At 41.2% G+C, this 18231-nt stretch overlaps 1 protein-coding gene across 1 annotated transcript in view; it reads left to right on the top strand.

Moving 5' to 3' along the window:
• Window positions 1-17662, top strand: part of HACD2 (3-hydroxyacyl-CoA dehydratase 2) — a 112201-nt gene extending 94539 nt beyond the window's left edge. Inside the window, exons 5-7 of the mRNA XM_027583964.2 lie at window positions 8133-8254; window positions 10220-10398; window positions 16014-17662. Coding sequence (XP_027439765.1) covers window positions 8133-8254; window positions 10220-10398; window positions 16014-16096 — 384 coding nt within the window. The 3' untranslated portion in view covers window positions 16097-17662. The remainder of the gene's footprint in view (window positions 1-8132; window positions 8255-10219; window positions 10399-16013) is intronic.
• The last annotated feature ends 569 nt before the right edge of the window (window positions 17663-18231 follow it).

Below are 18231 nucleotides of genomic sequence, written 5' to 3' on the forward strand. Positions count from 1 at the left end.
TAGCTTTCTTGATAGAGGAGATTGTCACATTTACCTTATCTGTTCTTGGCTCCTATACATGGGTTCCTTTGAAGTTTTCTTGGTTTTATAAGAGAGGTGTTCTCCCCATAACAGTAGGGGTGGGTGGGTGTGCACTGTTCAGAGTTTAGGGGCACAGACCTGAGTTCAATTTCTGTAAGCCTCCCTTGCCTCATTTGTAAAATGGAGATTTAACGAGGTAATAGATGTAAAAACATGCTTGGTATACAGTAAGAGTTCAGTAACTATTGAGTATAATTATTATTTTTACTGCTATTGTCACCAAAATTATTAAAAAGGGATTATTCAGGGGTGCCTGGGTGGCTCAGCTGGTTAAGCATCTTCCTTCAGCTCAGGTCATGATGTCAAAGTCATGGGCTCGAGCCCCGCATCGGCCTCCCTGCTCAGCAGGGAGTCTGCTTGTCCCTCTCCCTCAGCCCTTTACCCCTCCTCATGCTCTCTCTTGCTCAAATAAATAATTTTTTTAAAAGAATTATTAAAAAAAACAATTAAAAATGGTCCAAAGACTTGACTAGACATTACTCAAGAGAAGATATACAAATGACCAAATAAGCACATGAAAAAATGCTCAACATCAATAACCATAAGGGACTGTGTTTCAAAGGCACAGTGAGATGCCACTTCATACTAGGATGATTGCAATCATAAAAAAAAAAAAAGAAAATGACCAGTGTTGATGAAGATGGGAAGAATTAGAACCCTTGTGCACTGTTGCTAGGAGTGTAAAATGGTGTAGCCACTGTGGAAAGTTCAGCAATTCCTCAAAAAGTTAAATACAGAATTACCATATGACCCAGAAATTCCACTCCTAGATACATGCGCAAAAGAACAAAAGACAAGGTACTCTGATGTACACCCATGTTCATAGCAACATTATTCACAATAGCCAAAAAGTGGAAACAACCCAAATGTCCATCAGCAATTGAATGAATAAGTAAAATATAATGTACACAAACAATGGAATGTTACTCAGCTTTTAAAAGGGAAGAAATTCTGTGGGGCGCCTGGGTGGCTCAGTTGGTTAAACATCCAACTCTTGATTTTAACTCAGTCATGATCTCGGGGTCATGAGATGGAGCCCTGTGTTGGCCTCTGTGCTGGGCGTGGTGCCTGCTTAAGATTCTCACTCTTCCTCTGCCCCTCCCTGCCCCATGCTCACTCTGTCTCTGTCCCCCTCTCTAAAAAAAGGATGAATAAATAAAAGTAAAGAAATTCTGGTACATACTACAACATGGATGAACCTTGAAGGTATTATGTTAAATAAGCCACACACAGGACACATAATATTGTATGATTCCCCTTAAATGAGGTACCTAGAATAAGCAAATTCTTAAAGACAGAAAGTAGACTAGTGGTTACCAGGGCCTAGAGGGGGGGAAAGGGGTTCTTACTGGGTACACTGGGATGATGAAAAGTTCTTGAGATGGATAGTGGTGATGGTCGTATAACATGGTAAATGTACTTAATGCCACTGAATTATATACTCTAAAATGGTTTTAAAGTAGTAAATTTTATGTGTATTTTACCACAGACGAAAAAAAGATTGCTGAGATTTTAAGATGGTGTAACATGAAAAACATGCTTATGTGTACTTCCCTTTTTCATAGTGTCCATTGGTTATAGATGTATTTATCCCCTCCCCTGACACACACAGTCTGTCAAAAGAAGGCTGAAGAATGACATTTGTAGAGATAAACAAGTCATAGGAAGGGAAAGTTGGGAGGGCGGCAGTCAAATGAACCTAGAACAGGGGTTGGCCTGTGGGCCAAACCTAGCCTATAATTTGTAATGGTTTTTACATTTTAAAGGGTGTAAAAAACAACAAAGATGAATACATGACAAAGATTACATGTGACAGCAAAACCTAAAAGATTTGTTATTTAGTCTCTTATAGAAAAAGTTTGCCACACCTGGTTGGAAACATTGCTGTGGGCTGAATTGTGTACCCCCCCCAAATTCGTGTCTTGAAGCTCTAACCCCCAGTGTTGTGGTATTTGGAGATGGGGACTGTGGGAGGTACTTAGATTTAGATGAGGTCATGAGGGTGGGGTCCTCAGGAGGAGATTGGTGCCCCTAGAAGAAGAGACCCCCAGAGAGCTCTCCCCTCCCGTCCTGCCCTGTGAGAACACGGTGATAAGGCACCAGCTGCAAACCAGGAAGACACCCCTCAACCAGAAACCAATCATGTTGGCACCTTGATCTTGGACTTCCAGCCTCTAGAACTGTGAGAAAACACATTTCTGTTGTTTAAGCCGCCTGTCTGTGGTATTTTATTACGGCAGCCTGAGCAGACTTAAGACAAACATACTCTTCAGAGTTCTGCCAAGAACAGACTCTACTCCTCGCCTCTTAAATTTTACCAAAATCTCCTCTCTTCACAAATGAAGGGGATATTAAGAAGAGGAAAGAACACTTACCATAAGGCATGATAAGGGTATTTCTTTGAAATAACCATAGTGGTAAGCAGTGGGTTCCAAGATGCTCAGAAGAATAGGGGTTCTACAATAGTGATTTTCTTTGTGGCACCATCTGTTTTTCTTTGAATGTAATAAAAATGACAGCTTTTCATGTACTGATACTCCCTGAGCCTTTTAAAGTCAAACATATGATGCTATTTTTGTGTAAAGGTTTTTCTCTTGCACCCATTTGTTTCTCCAGCTTGAATTGCTATGTAAACTCCCTTGGCTAAATTACACAAGCTGCCCACACCCAGCGCCGCCTCCCTCGCTATAGAGCCGGGGACGGAAACCTGCCTTCTGTAGCGTGGAGGGTCCAGTACGCATCTCATTGACTGCATCGGGCAGAGGAAGGTTTCCTGACGGGCAGAGCTGCCCCACGCGCACTCCCTGGTTGGGGCCATGATTGTGAAGATGCAGCTTTGAAACATGGCTTCAGGAAAGTTTTGGCAGCCAACCCTTTGTCCCCCTCTTTTCTTTTGTAAACCTTGATAATCCTCCTTTATCTCCCCCCCCCTTTTGCCCCAGATGCCCCCTTTTCTCTTAAAAGGCAATAATTTAAAGTAAACACCGAGGGGCCTGGCTGGCTCTGTTGAGAGAGTGTGCAACTGTTGATCTCGGGGTCATGAGGTCATGACTTCAAGCCCCTGTTGGGCATAGAGATTACTTCAAAAAATTTAAATAAACATATTCTTTTTAAAAAAACAACTTTATGGAGGTATGATTTAAATACCATCAAATTCACCATTTTAGGTGTACAATTCAATGCTTTTTAGTAAATTTACCAAATTGTGTAACCGTAACCATAATCCAGTTTTAGAGCATTTCCGTCACCTCACTGTGATCCTCATGCCCTTTGAAAGTTCATTCCTGGGGCGCCTGGGTGGCTCGGTCATTAAACATCTGCCTTTGGCTCAGGTCATGATCCCAGGGTCCTGGGATCGAGCCCCACATCGGGCTCCCTGCTCGGCGTTCTGGAAGCCTGCTTCTCCCTCTCCCACTCCGCCTGCTTGTGTTCCTTCTCTCACTGTGTCTCTCTCTGTCAAATAAATAAAATCTTCTTTAAAAAAAAATAAAAATAAAAAATAAAAGTTCATTCCCATTCCCAGCCCCTGGCAACCAATAATCTACTTTCTGTCACTAGATTTGCCTTTTCTGGATGTTTCATATAAATCTTTTGCAGTGGCATCTTTCAGTCAGCATCACGTTTTTGAAGTTCGTCTATGTTGTAGCAGGTATCAGTATTTCTTTCCTTTGTGTGGCCAAATAATATTCCATTGTATGGATTATGTCACATTTTTATCCATTTACCAGTTGCTGGACATTTGGGTGGTTTTTACTTTTCAGCTGTTCTGGGTAATGCTGTGTGATCGTTTGCCGGCACATCTTTGTGCAGGCATATTAAACCTCTTATTCTTGATAATAAAATTCTGTGTTTCTAGTTCCTAATTCAAAATGTAGCTGGGTTGAACTTTTTTTTTTTAAGATTTTATTTATCCATTTGAGAGAGAGCACTCACACGTGAGCGGGAGAAGGGCAGAGGGAGAGGGAGAAACAGGCTCCCTGCTGCCCACTGAGCAGGGAGCTGGAGCAGGAAGCCCCATGTGGGCTCAATCCCAGGACCCTGAGATCATGACCTGAGCTAAACACTTAACCGACTGAGCCACCCGGGCACCCCTGGGTTGAGCTTTTTATAATCCTAGGCCTTAGCCCCTCCAAAAACCCCTCCAAAGCTAAACTGGCTGGTTTTTCTTTCTTTCTTTTTTTTTTTTTTTTTAAAGCCTCACTGGTCCTTTTTCTCTGAGTCACTGGCTTTTGATAGAAAGGAGGCTCCCCACTTGTTAGAAAAATGTTCCCAACTCCTGCTTTCAAAAAAAAGAAAATAGAAGGTGTCATTCAAGTTAAGGGGCACAGACTCTGCACATGCCTTGTGTGCAGACCTGTGTCAGGGGCCAAGAAAGCCAACTGAGAGGAGCCCAGGAGCCCTGAAGACCTTACAGTCAGCGAGTAAAAAGCCAGGGAACTAAGCCTGTGGTATACCCTCAGCAGGCAATAACGAAGGGAGGTCTTAAAGTTATTCTCTCTTCTCTCACCTTCTTTGATAAAGGAAAATTATTTTTAAGAAGTGCTATTTAAAGTCTCTACCCGTTTTTTTTCCAACTAAAAAAATTTCCACTTATGCAAGGAAGTTCGTCTTAGCCAGAGTTTCGTGCCTTTCCCATGTACAGGTTATATGCACACCCCTCTCCAAAGAACAGCAGCTGGAAGCCCTCAGCAGCCACTGTCCAGGGCAGCCTTCCACCCTTCATAGCGCTTTCTCCTCAGCAGTCTCAGTTTGGCTGTGTCCAGGGTCTGGGAGCACACAATTTCATGCAGTGGCCTATTAGTCATCTGATGTGTTACACAGTTCTTATTTCAAACCAGATATTTTACTCCTGTTGAGTCTGCACTTAGTCTTGTGTCTGTTTGCCTCTTGCACACAACATTTCATTTACATATTTTGAAGTAGTTAACCCTCTCCTTTTCCAAAGTAAGCTTGCTAGTTCAGGGGTTCTTATAACCTACTTCGATCCCTGGGTGGGATCTAATCCTTTGGAATGGAATCATTGGGATGAGACTGTTAATGTAGCCAAATACTGGTTGGTTGCTTGGTTAGTCGGTCAGTTGGTTGGTCGGTCGTTTGAACAACCACCTGCACCCTGTTGGCACGCATGAAGCTTGTAGTTCACCAAAAACTCATCTCTTGGATTCATAAGCTGGGTCTTCCCCATTCTGTACTGGAGTCATTTTGTTGTTGCTGAAGCATGTATAATTTACAGTTAACCTTGTTAAATTTTATCTTACTGGGGTTTTTTTTTTTGTTGTGGTAAAACATAGATAACAAAATTTACCATTTTAACCGTTTTTAAGTGTATGGTTTGGGTGCAGTAAGTACATTCCCATGGTTGTATAATCATCACCACCATCTGTCTCCAGAACATTTTTCATCTTCCCAAACCAAAACTCTATACCCATTAAACATTATTCCCTATTTCCTCCCACCCCTAGCCCTTGGCAACCTTCTGCTTCTACTTTCTGTCTCCCTGAATTTGACTACTCTGGGTACCATATGAGTGAGATCATATAGTATTTGTCCTTTTGTGACTGGCTTATTTCACTTAGCAAATTGTATTCAAGGTTCATCCATGTTGTAGCATGTGTCAGAATTTTTAAGACTCATTCCATTGCATGTATATACCACATTTTGTTTATGGATTCAACTGTTGATGAGCATTTAGGCTGTTTCCACCTTTAGGCTGTTGTGAATAATGCTTCTGTGAACACAGGTGTACAAATATTGGTTTGAGTCTCATTGATCTTATTAGCTTCAGCTCATTACATTCTGCCCCTGTTTTGTGTCATTGGACAATTGTCTGCAAATCAGATAAGCTTGATCTCCAACTTTTACCCAAGTCCCTTGTTTTTGTTGTTGTTGTTTATTTAAGTAAGCTCCACGCCCAGCGTCGAACCCAGTGTGGGGCTTGAACTCATGACCCTAAGATCAAGACCTGAGCTGAGATCAAGAGTTGGATTCTTAACTGACTGAGCCATCCAGGCGCCCCTTCCCAAGTCCCTTCTTTATAACAGTGTTGTATTTCCTATTGAGCTGAAGATATCATTTTCATAAAATGGCCATTTCCCCCATTCTTTCTTTTTAAAATTATAACATGGTCTTCACAGCTGGGCTCTGGGAGCAGCTGCTTTCACAGATTCAGCCTGAGTCTAAGCTTGCTTTTGGATCAAGTCTAACATGGGTATGGGGGGAAATGAGTCAGATTAGGCTGGATCAAAGTGCAAGGTTTGAGGGGGGTTTGTTGTCTTTCTGAAGGCCACTTAAGACTACACAGAAACTAATATCAGGTATCAAAGGCAGGAACTTAATCTTGGAGTGACCTGATGCGAATTGAATTTGTTTGCTCCACAAACATTTATTGAGCTCCTACTTGTGAAATCCACAAAGTACTTTTGGGAATCAGAAGATGAATAAAACACGGTCCCTGCTTTCAAGGTGATTAGAATGCAAACTATTGGAAGAACTTTCTATTGCAACCCAGAGATCTTTAAGCAAGGCTTCATTCCATAGCTGTAAAATATACCTCCTTAAGATGAAGAGGATTACAAAATACATCAAAAAGCAAAATGTGCTCTGAAATTATGTTTTAGTATAGCTGTGTTTTAAGCAAGGATTTGGGGACAGGCTGAAAAATGGAACAAAAGCTTCAGAGGTATTTAGGTTTCACTTTGGCTAATATAAGAGCACCAGGAAAACAAAAAGTACTCTTGCTCTTGACAATGTAAAATTCTTATTATTTTTAGGAATTAGTAACTATGCATTTATGAAATTCCTTGTCAGAGCAATTTAGTTAATAGGTATGTAAATGACTAGTTATTTTATTGTGTAGGTGGATCGCCCCATGTACACTTTCTGAGGAAGAATATAAGTGCTAGAAACTATTCACATTGCAAATGCAAAGAAGAAAAGTTAAAAGTTAGAATGCTGTACCTTTGTTGTATTAGGTGTTAGGAATGAGACAGAAGATCCATCTTGTCAAAATCTGTTCAGTTCACTCAGTGGAATTTCTTAGTCACATCCAGCTCTAACTGCCTATTTCGGATACAAGAAAACGTGAGTGAATTGGGTGCAAGGTAGTTTCTTGTTACTGGTCTTCAAGCCCGGGCACAGGATCATTATAGACCTGGCTGGGGGGCTGGGGGGGGGGGGCACTGAAAGCAAATGCCAGGGCAGCAGAGATACATTTCCATGCGAGATTTGCAGTCCAAGGCATCTAGTGAGAACGGCCCCCAAAAACCACGGGGGTGGGGGCTGTTTTAAAGTTCACTGCATTTTCAGCATGAAAGTAATTCAGAGGAAGTTGGAAATTCCAGAGCCCTTCTGGCTTTAGCCACCTCCTGTGGTCAGCATGGAAGCTTTTATCATTTTTGAGTTAAACCAGGCTACATCTGGGGGAAGAAGTCACCATTGGGAGAGAGTAAATGGGCACTGCCTTTCAGATGGTCTCTGGCTCTTCTTTCCTCACTTGAATTCATCCTGCCCAGTGAATGAGCCTCATCTTCAGTTGTGTTTCAATCACTACATTCCTCTTCTTTGAAATTTCCGCAGATTCTTAGTTGTCATGCAGATCCAATTAAAATGCTTATTAATGGACAGACCCCAGGCTTTCCACCGATTCGCCCTTCGACCTTCTTACCTAAGTAGTCTTGGCTCCCACTACCATCAGTCCACCTTCTCCACAGGAGGCCCACAGACAAAACACTCATCTGTGTTTTTTCCTGTGGCCTATAGCTCATGGAATTCCTGTTTCTGCCTCTCTTACTCATCAGGAAGCTGAGTTCTTCTCACTTGCCCCTAATCACTTGGCTCTACACAATTGTTGTCATAGGCATGTGTTCCTGGACGTGGCAAGCGCTTAATGTCCTGTAGCACTGATGACCAGACCAGGGCTGTGTCCGCTTGCTCAACCGCCCGGCTCTGCCAGGGAGCAGGGGGCTGGCGCTGCACACTGAGAGTGCTTCTTTGTTAAAATGTTTTATGTGTTTTATGTGTTTGCTTTTGCTCTTGTTTTCCTTTTCCTTCAGGTGCAGAGTGAAGACAGTGTCCTCCTGTTTGTTATTGCCTGGACAATCACAGAAATTATCCGTTACTCCTTTTATACTTTCAGTCTATTAAACCATCTGCCTTACCTCATCAAGTGGGCCAGGTAAAGTACATGGGATGAAGATTAACTTTTGAAATGACCCATCATGTATTTGTCCTTTATTGCTAAATATTGCCTCCAAACTCCTAAAAATAAAGTTGTACAATGTCAACTGTATTTTAATTTTTTTTCTTTAATTGTATGAGACAAAAGAGTTGGGATTGGTGATATGAGACTGGTCTGTGGATTTCGTCAGGATAAGGGATGCTACTTAACTTTGATTAATAGAAACACTTTTAAGTTTGATATACTTGTTATTTTTATTGGATCGATTATTTTCATTTAAATTATTCGATAGAGATTTGATGTAACATCCCTTTTTTGTTCCTATCAAATTTTACTGATGAGCTCCTGCCATTATGCTTTTTGGACCAAGTCCAGTTCTCCTAGTCTCAATTTTGCCAACAAGCTATGACTTAATTTTTAATTAATAACCAACATTACGTGCAGTTTTATCTTGTTAGCAATTTTATTTTGCTTTGATAAGTTTTACCAGTAATATTTGTTATGAATTGGGGAAAAGGCTGACAGTTCATCTGTTTATCCGAACTAATTCATGAGATGGTTACGAGCAGTTTTCTGAGTTGGAGAGGATTATGGAGAGTGACAAAGCAAAAGGATCAAAATTGTCCTTGGGGCCCAAGTGCCTCATTTCCTAGAAGGAAAATGGTGGTTCCTAGACAACTTATGAGTTTAATGATTAAATTAGAGACATAAACCAATTGTTTCCAACATTTCAAGTGTGCAAACTCCTTTCTTTTTTTTCCCATTACACAGTTTTATTAGGAAAAGGGAAGAGTGGGAAGAGATGGCAGTTCCTAACTCACCAGGCTGGGCAGGCATTGTGGGAACTGTCTGCTCTGTTACAGGGAGAGTTGGCTGGCCAAGCCCTCATCTTGATGATTCTTTTGTCTACGGCTGTGCATGGCCTATGGAAGAATCTTCCCGTTCCACCGTCCTCTTTAGCATAGCTGAAGTTGGCAGCAGGGAACACCGCAAACACAGCTTCCGCTCTTTGTCACTGATTTCTCAGCACAACTTCTGCACCTGGAATTTTACTTGCCGTCAGCCACAGCCAGAGCTTCTTTAAAATTTGAGTGGCTGGTTTCTTTAGCACTACTTACCCCTCAGAATGATTTCCAGTTAGTTCCATAGGATGAACTTCTCTCTGAATTCTTTTTGAAACATAGAGAACTCCTTTTTGAAGTGAAAAAAATGGTGTGGATTCTTCTGTGTGATAATCATTGTAGGGGTTTTTTATTATTGAAAAATTACACAATTACCAAAAGCTATTGTGAATTTTTTAAGGTTTTTAAAATTGGCATATATTTCATTTTTCACGATGATAATGTATAGACATTTGACTAATAGCAGTATAAGCACACCAGCTGTGCTATTCTTTTCAGCCCACAGACCAGACTTGTGGTGTGCTTTGTAGGGATTCCTAGACACGTGCTCCAACACCTCCCCCACCAACTCCCTGCAAACCCCCCAGCTCTACTCCCACCCCTGCCACAGGGCAGGACCCTTCTATAAACCGTGACTCGGCGCCCCTACTTTACTAATGATTGGCATCATCTGTATTATTTTAGGGAGTTGTATTGAATGTTTATTTAGTTGGACCAAATTTTGAGGCCAACCAAACCCATTTATTTTAGAACATTCAGAGACATACCTGCTATAGGCCCTTTTCAAAAACTGGCTTGTAAAACCTGAATTTAAACAGTGGGTAAACGGGCGTCTGGCTGGCTCAGTAGAGCATGCGACTCTTGATCTCAGGGTCATGAGTTCAAGCGCCGCATTGGACATGGAACCTACTTTAAAAAGAAAGAAACAAATAGTGGGTAAGTAGGAAAATGTAGAAATCATAGCTTCCTGAAAGACCAGTACTGATTAGAGGGGTGGGAATGCATCTTTCTACTCATGCTGGCTTCAAGCCTCAGTCATGAATATTTTGTTTTGTTTTAGGTACACACTTTTCATTGTGCTGTACCCAATGGGAGTGTCGGGAGAACTGCTCACAATATATGCTGCTTTGCCCTTCGTCCGACAGGCTGGCCTGTACTCTATCAGTCTACCTAACAAATATAATTTCTCCTTTGACTATTATGCATTCCTAATTCTGATAATGATCTCCTACATTCCACGTAAGTAAACAGTTCGTATATTTATTTATGTTTTTAAAATTGGCTCTACAATAATTAGAGTCAAATGCCTTTGGATGTTTTTATACCATATCAAGTAAATGTAAATCTAATTTATTAGGAACGCTTTGGTTTTTATTGAATGCTGACTGTCAGAGGGAATTTTTTCTAGTAGTAATTGAATAAAGATGAACCCTTCTCAATACAGCTGCCAAAACGCAGCCCTTCTCAGTGTGTGGGTTTGAAACACTGAATAGCAGGAAAGGTGAACTACCTATTGGGGGAATGTGTACCCCTTACAATGATTATCACACAGAAGAATCCACACCATTTTTTTCACTTCAAAAAGGAGTTCTCTATGTTTCAAAAAGAATTCAGAGAGAAGGTCATCCTATGGAACTAACTGGAAATCATTCTGAGGGGTAAGTAGTGCTAAAGAAACCAGCCACTCAAATTTTAAAGAAGCTCTGGCTGTTTGTGGCTGACGGCGAGCAAAATTCCAGGTGCAGAAGTTGTGCTGAGAAATCAGTGACAAAGAGCAAAAGCTGTGTGCAGAACAAAAAAGGCCATTAAAGACCTTACCTTGACTTTTTCTGTCTCTGGAGAACTGCTTGTTATGGTATTTGGAAAACATTGTAAAGAGGTATTTGCATTTTCATTATATCAAAATAGACACTTCATTTATAAGGAATCAGCAGCTAACTAGAAACAAATTAAATAAAAATAGATTTATTTTTTTCTATATTTCTTATTTTCTTGTTTGGATATGAGCACTAAAATCATCTGAACAGGACATAATGTTCTCTTCAGAACAGTTTCCAGTTATTTTAATAGTACTGCTAAAGGTTTAAAAACGGATAATCAAAAGTGCCTATCAGCGTACTCAGTATCAAAGAGAAATGGCCATGTTTGAGGCTTCTGTGAAGTGAGTCCTATTTGCTGAGGAAGAGTTGTTTAGTCCTTTTCTCAAATTCTGATATTCACTTAAAATCCTATGACTGATTTTCACGTATCCAAAAGGATTTTGTTTTCCCCGAGGACATAAGAAGTTAAGGTTTCTTCTCATTTAGCTATTTCTGTAGCCATTGTCACTGTGAATCTTATTTTGGTCTATAAGATGCTATATTCTTCCCTAAACCTCAGGTTCAATTCAGACAGGAAGGTTGGATTTTTCTCCAGCCCACAGCATGAACTGAATGAATCATCGTAACAGTCGTAAGCGACATGTTTGTGTCCCTCTGTGGAAAATTGCATTTCATGCATTGTGAGAAAAAAACTACATCCAGATTTCATATGAGCATTTATCTTGGAGAAATTCTTGGACAGCAGTTCTGCTTAATGATTCATTTTCCACTCTCTATTAATTATCAAGTCCTCCTCTTTGGTACTGGAATCATGGTGGCCAAAGGCCTTTTCTCTTAAATTGAAAAAGGTAGTTGATTTTCAAAGAAAACATAAATAGGGAAGAGTCTAAAAATTTAATAAAAATTAGCTTACAATTGTTCATCTTTTTAGTTTTGTTCCCTTAGAGTTTCATTTTCCAGTCTCTAGAGCAACAGTTCCTACTTGGAGTTTTGCCACACCCAGAGTAACACATATTATCCCAGTGGGCACCACAGAATTTATTAAAAATCAGCATAAGGGACCGCCTGGGTGGCTCAGTCGGTTAAGTATCTGACTTCAGCTCAGATCATGATCTCGGGGTCCTGGGATGGAGCCCCAAGTCAGACTTCCTGCTCAGCAGGGAGCCTGCTTCTCCCTCTCCCTCTGCCCTTCCCCCCTGTTTGAGCTCTGTTCCCCCCCTTCTCTTCCTCTCAAATAAAATCTTTAATAAAATAAAATAAAATCAGTATAAGGTTTGAATAAGAGATAGATGCCAGACTGGATAACTGGAAAAGGAGCAGGGATGGTGTGATGAAATCAAACCAATAGCAGGATGCTGCCACATTGACAGAAATCTGGGACCCCTACCTGAGAGTTGCTCTAAGATCTTAGTCTGCCAAAGAAGGAGGGTCCTCATTCCAGGAGCAGCTCTCCAGGACAGCCTCAGTCTCTCTGTACCTCCTCGTTTTTTTTGTGCTCTGGTGGCCAACCATCTCCCAGTCTTTTGCCTCTGCCTCCTGACCCCTTGATCTAGTTAAGGGGCCTGGTCAAGCACAGCAGCCCTTCATAGTGATAGGATTCATGAAGGAAAACAAACTCCATTCTGTGGGATTTTCTTTCTGGGCCTTCAGATGGAGAGAGAAGAGAAAACACAAAAGAGTAGAGTGGGCTCTCAACCCAAGTTGGCTTTCTTTACCTTGGTTCCTTCCCCTTCTTTGTTTCTCAGCCTCCTGTTGGTAAGAACTTGGGTGGTGAAAGTCTATATTATTTCTTTCTTAAGGTAGTTTAACTCCTATAGACCAAGACAAAGGGTTGATTTCAAATAAAGATGAACAGATTTTCTCCCAATCCCTGACCCCGCACCCAGGCTCAAGATGACGGCCCAGACCGTATCTTCTACAAATCAGTTGTGTCTGCTGGCTCTCATTATGCCTTAGGCCTGAGCCAGTTGTCCTGCATGTTTTTAGTTGTTTAGGTTGTTAATATTAAGACCAGTTTGTACAGTTCATTCCAGCCAGCAGCACATGTCCAACTTTCCAGAACTTTGTATTTATAAGAAGAAAATGCAGAGTTAAGAGGGGTTGCTATTTGACATCCAGTCTTCTTTACCAAATTTGGTTTTCTTTCTACAATGTAAGTTTCTTTTAATCTTCTTTAATGGGAAGTTGGTGATATGCATGTATTATACAAAATAACACCTTTTATTGTTGTACATGTGGCTCAAATTGTGGCCCATGAGCCTGGGCCCCAGGAGTTTTCTCATATTGGGGTGCTGTGGAATCCTTTGCAAGGTGCTCCTTTCCCACTTTGCTGCAGCTGCAGTATGTACAGTCTCTCCAAACTCGGTAGACATCTAAGTCCTGTCTACATTTCCTGCCCCCCAAATTGGTAAAAGTTGGCTTTTACCACCCAATAGGAGTGGGGATTTAAAAAAAAAAAAAAAAAAAAGGCTGAGAAATGAGAAACACTGGTGTTGGATGAGGGCACTGAGAAGCTGGGTGCTGTCCAGGTTGTCAATAACCATAACCACACCTCAGATTTTTAGAGACCAAGAAAAAACTTGCCCCAGGCAGAGCATTTCCATTTGCTCTCAGCCTCCAAGTTTTCCTCTGCCTAGAGAAGCCCCTACTCCCACTGCAACACTCGCATGCACAGTGACCATCTCCATTCCATGTGTCCTCCTGGATAGGGAGAGCAGAAGGTAGAATTCAGAATAGCCTATTGTCAGGCTGAGATTGTTTGGGGGTTTTTCTTCATTGTCGTCTATGGTTACAAAGAGTAGCCATGCATCTGGAATTGTTTCAGCTGTTACGGTTGGGCCAGTCTAAACATGTGGGTAATTCAGATGGAGACAGTGTCACCCAAGTTCTGGTCACCAAGAAGTCATTACTAGAACTGTAGAAAACCTCCGGCCCAAGTGCCCCCATTCTCCTGGCCTCGCCCACACACATTCCTTTGCTTGGTCCTTTACAACCTCTGAAGTTGTAAAGAATTGAAAGAGCCATATCTGCCCTCCATTTCTGACCTCAGGCCCTTGCCTGTGGGGATGAGGGTACTCCACCATCTTGCTTTAACTGCCACCAAGGGCCTGATGAATGGTTTCTAGGTCATCCTTCCCCAGACCCTCTGAACTAGCAGGGAAGCTTTAGCCACTCCTGCAACCGGTGGAAAAGTCCTTAGTGTACTTTGCCACAAATTTTCCCTTTAGTAAAGCACATCTATAGAAATATGACTGGCCCCACATTTTTAAATGATTGCAATTAGCATTCCTTATGGTTTAATTATATCTTTACTTCCAGTTTTTAGATTATAGAGCTTGTCAAATTTTCTGGCTTTCATACCAGAATAGTTCTCTCCCCTCTTGAATTCTATGTACAAGCTGAGTCTTTTCTCTGAATAACTTCCTGCCTACAAATAGCGAGTGGACTGGATGGCAGCCCTGTTCAGCGTCGGAGCCTCCTCTGAAGTTTATCAGATCTGTGTGCACACACCCACTGATGTCTTGGAGTACTTTGGGAGGACCATTTGAAATTTGGCCAACTTGGAACCAGTTTAAAAAGGAAGAAACTGTTGGGGTGCCTGGGTGGCTCAGTCAGTTAGGTGTCCGACTCTTGATTTCGGCTCAGGTCTTGATCCTCAGGGTCGTGGGTTTGTGGGGTTTTGTTTTGTTTTGTTTTGTTTTTTTTAAAGGAAAAAACTGTCAGGGGAATCGTAGAAATTACCTCCCCAGAAATACAGTTTACTTTCTACAAAGTGGAGATTGGAGCCGTTGAGAAGGGAAAGGAAGGAGGGAAGGATAGTGTACATTTAAACCAACTCACTAGGGTTCTTACATAGGTGTTGAACCCCCAGTTCACAGTAGCCTTGTGAAGGCAGGTAGCTTCAGCTGGCTTTTCCCAGCAGGAATCCTGTAGGCATTTGGGGTAGGACAGTTCTTAGTTGTGGGGGACCGTCACACATTGCAGATTTTGGCATTCCTGCTTCGTGTGCTGAATGCCAGTAACCTCCTTCCTGCAAATCTACCCCCCTCCCCCCAGCTTCCAAATACTCCCAGGGAGGTGGTACCACCCAATTTCTTTAGAACCAGTACTTTGTAAAGTAAGCTATGAAATGACCAAGAATAGGGGCACCCGGGTGGCTCATTCAGTTAAGTGTCCAACTCTTGATTGCAGCTCAGGTCATGATCTCAGGATTGTGAGATGGAGCGGCACTCAGGCTCCATGCTGAGCATAGAGTCTGCCTCAGATTCTCTCTGCCTCTCCCTCCCCCCTTCCCCCGCTTGCTTGCGCCCACACTTGTTCTTTCTCCCTCTAAAATAAATAAATAAAGTCTTTAAGGGAAAAAAAAAAAAAAAAAGAAATGACCAAGAACAGAATCTCTAGTGCCTAAGATATTAGCTTACTTTTCATAAGGACTTTCTACAGCCAAACTTGGCTTCTTCATGTTCAGATAAAATGTCATGGCCCTCTTCCCCCTCCTCTGTCTTCCCCTTCAAAGAACAACCTTTCTCGGGAAATGCTTTTGGGAGATCCCCTCAGGTGACAGAAGGGACTAGACTGAGTGTCAGGAGCCCAGAGCCTGGTCCTGATTGTCAGGAATTTGCTGTGAAATCCCAGGCAAGTCACCTATCCTCCCTGGGGCTTGAACTCCTCCTCTGTAAACAGGAATAATAAGTCCATCACTAGAATTCACCTATTTGTAACATCAGAGAATAAATGCAAAGATACTACGAGAGAGGGTAGAGTGTTATTTGGCGGCTCTGTGGCATCTCGATGGGTAATGATAGTGATGGTACTGTGTGTCACTCCAGTCCGGACCACCCTTCCCCTTCAGCTAAAGCAGGAAAAGGTAAGTCCTTGTGCATTTTTCCTACCCTTACCCAAGCCCACCGTGTTCCCTTCCTTGGTTGCTGGATGAGAAAGTGAGTCAAAGAGGACCCCAAGTCCATGTGCTTTAAGGAGAACATGCAGTTTTAAATGATCTAGCTCCTTAACCGGTTCTTTCTTTTCTTTCAGTTTTTCCCCAGTTATACTTCCACATGATACACCAGAGAAGAAAGGTCCTTTCTCATACTGAAGAGCACAAGAAATTTGAATAGCTCCTGCTTCCTGCGCACCCCCAAAAAACAAACTTTTCAATGACAAAAAATGCTGCAGACTTTTTGAGTTCCCAATACGTTTCATAGAAAATAAGTAAGAACTATTTTTAAAATATTAAAAAAAATAAAAACCAAAATCCAGTGTCACACAGGCCTGGGATTTTATTTAAAACAACAGCAACAACAAACAACAACAACAAAAACTATTACATAAAACATCCTGGCCGGTCCATTTCAGCATGCTCTTTCAACCAGAAGTTCCCAGTATTTATGATGGTGCTGGAAAGGGATTTGGCGTTTTATATCCTCCTGTTTCCTTCATGTATCTGATAAGTAAAGATCTGTAATACTAAATACTTGAGAGTTACAGTCTGAGTAAGGAAGTTGTACCAGCTGAATGCCCAGCTTGCAGTAAGAGTTCTGTTCCAGTCTGCAGTGTGTTTCGCATTCCCTTTTCAAAGTGCTTGACTGCATGCTGGAAACTGTATTTTTGAAGCGGCAAACTTTCTTGTCTGGAATGTTAAGAAGTTATGGCTGGGATCTATCTCCCCCTATCTAATGAATGAATTATACCATGTATATGTCCATGAAGCTTTGGGGTAGTACCTGTAATCTGAAAACAACTAGAACCCTTTTGTTTGTTTTCAGTTGAGTCGTTGCAGCCTGCCACTGAGAAACGTGCTCGAGTTTAATAAGTATGTGTACATCGTAGAGAACGTATCTTATCTAGGGCTCAGCCTCAATCATATTTTAACACAGTGACAGTTCTCAGAAAGGGAAAGCTCAATTGCCAGTAAATGACGAGTACCTTTCACCGTGTCATTCTCAGAACACCTCTGAGTAATGTATTTACCCATAGCTATTCTCACTTCTGGACCCAAAGCCAGGCTAGTCACGTAAGGGGTAGAGAATCTGTAATTGAAAGCACATGGAAGGTGTTACTTTAGATATGTAGACCTGAAGAACATTTAGGAATAGGTTTCTATACCCTTCTTACTTTATTTTTAAATGTCCTTCAACTCTTCGGTTAGGATCCTTTTCCTAATTACGGTCCTGTGTAATCCCCACCACCTTGTAAGTCCAGAGGTGGTGAAGTGCCCCAGTCGGGCAGACATGAGCTAAAAGCGGTTCCCTCTCCCATGTGTGGGAGCGGCCTAGAAATACTTTGGTCATGTGGACCATATCTAATTGCCGTCATGTTTTCATACCATTTAATTGCTGAACTGTGCATTTAAGACTCTTGAAGAAAGGGTTGATGAAAATGTAAAGCCCAAATTCAGATGTGCATTAAATTTTAAACACAGAATGTTCTTTGTGGATTCTTTTCTCCCCCCGCTTTTTTTAAATCATTGATCTTTAAAATTTTAAAGGCCTAGCTTACTAGCTTACTGAGTAGTTATTTAAAATATAATTGCTAAAAAAAATAAATAAAAATAAAATATTGCTAATATCAGAAGAGTGTCATAATGGAAAACTTATTTTTTAAATTAGTTTTTAAATTATTTTCATAGAAGCCTGATAATGAAGATGAAAATGAGAAGAAAGTATGGAGCCTAAAAAAAAAAAGAAAGTATGGAGCCTAAAATTTATTGCAGGCAGATGTGTAATAAAATTATTTTTGAATTGAACATTAAAATTCTGCTTTAAGTCAGCACTCTTAACTTGGGCATGTTGAGACTAGAATCTGTTCTTACACTTCATAAACTAAATATAGAGAAAAGATTATTTTTCGTGTTTTTTTTTTCTTTTTCCTAAATGTATTTCTGCTGTAAAATAGAAACAATTTGAGTTATATTAGTCTTAATTACTTAGTTTGGGTAAGATTTTTTTCAGTCGTTTCTGGAATAGTTATAGAAGATGGGGTGAAAAATACAGGTTTTCCAGGATCGGATTGGGGGTTTTATTCGGGCCTCTCTGTTATAATTTGTCACTATTTATGAAAAATAGTCTGTCGCAAACAGTGGTGTTACATCAAATTGAACTTTGGCAGCAAGAACACAGCAAGCAACTCCCTCCTCAAAAAGGGTCTCCACTGCACTGTGTAAATTTTTGTCCATCGACATTTAAGATGCTCGTGGCAGATAACTAAGGCATGCACTCGGCCATGTCCTTCATTCACCTCTCTCGGTAACTGG

This window comes from Zalophus californianus, chromosome 1 (genome assembly GCF_009762305.2).
Source record: "Zalophus californianus isolate mZalCal1 chromosome 1, mZalCal1.pri.v2, whole genome shotgun sequence".
NCBI lineage: Eukaryota > Metazoa > Chordata > Mammalia > Carnivora > Otariidae > Zalophus > Zalophus californianus.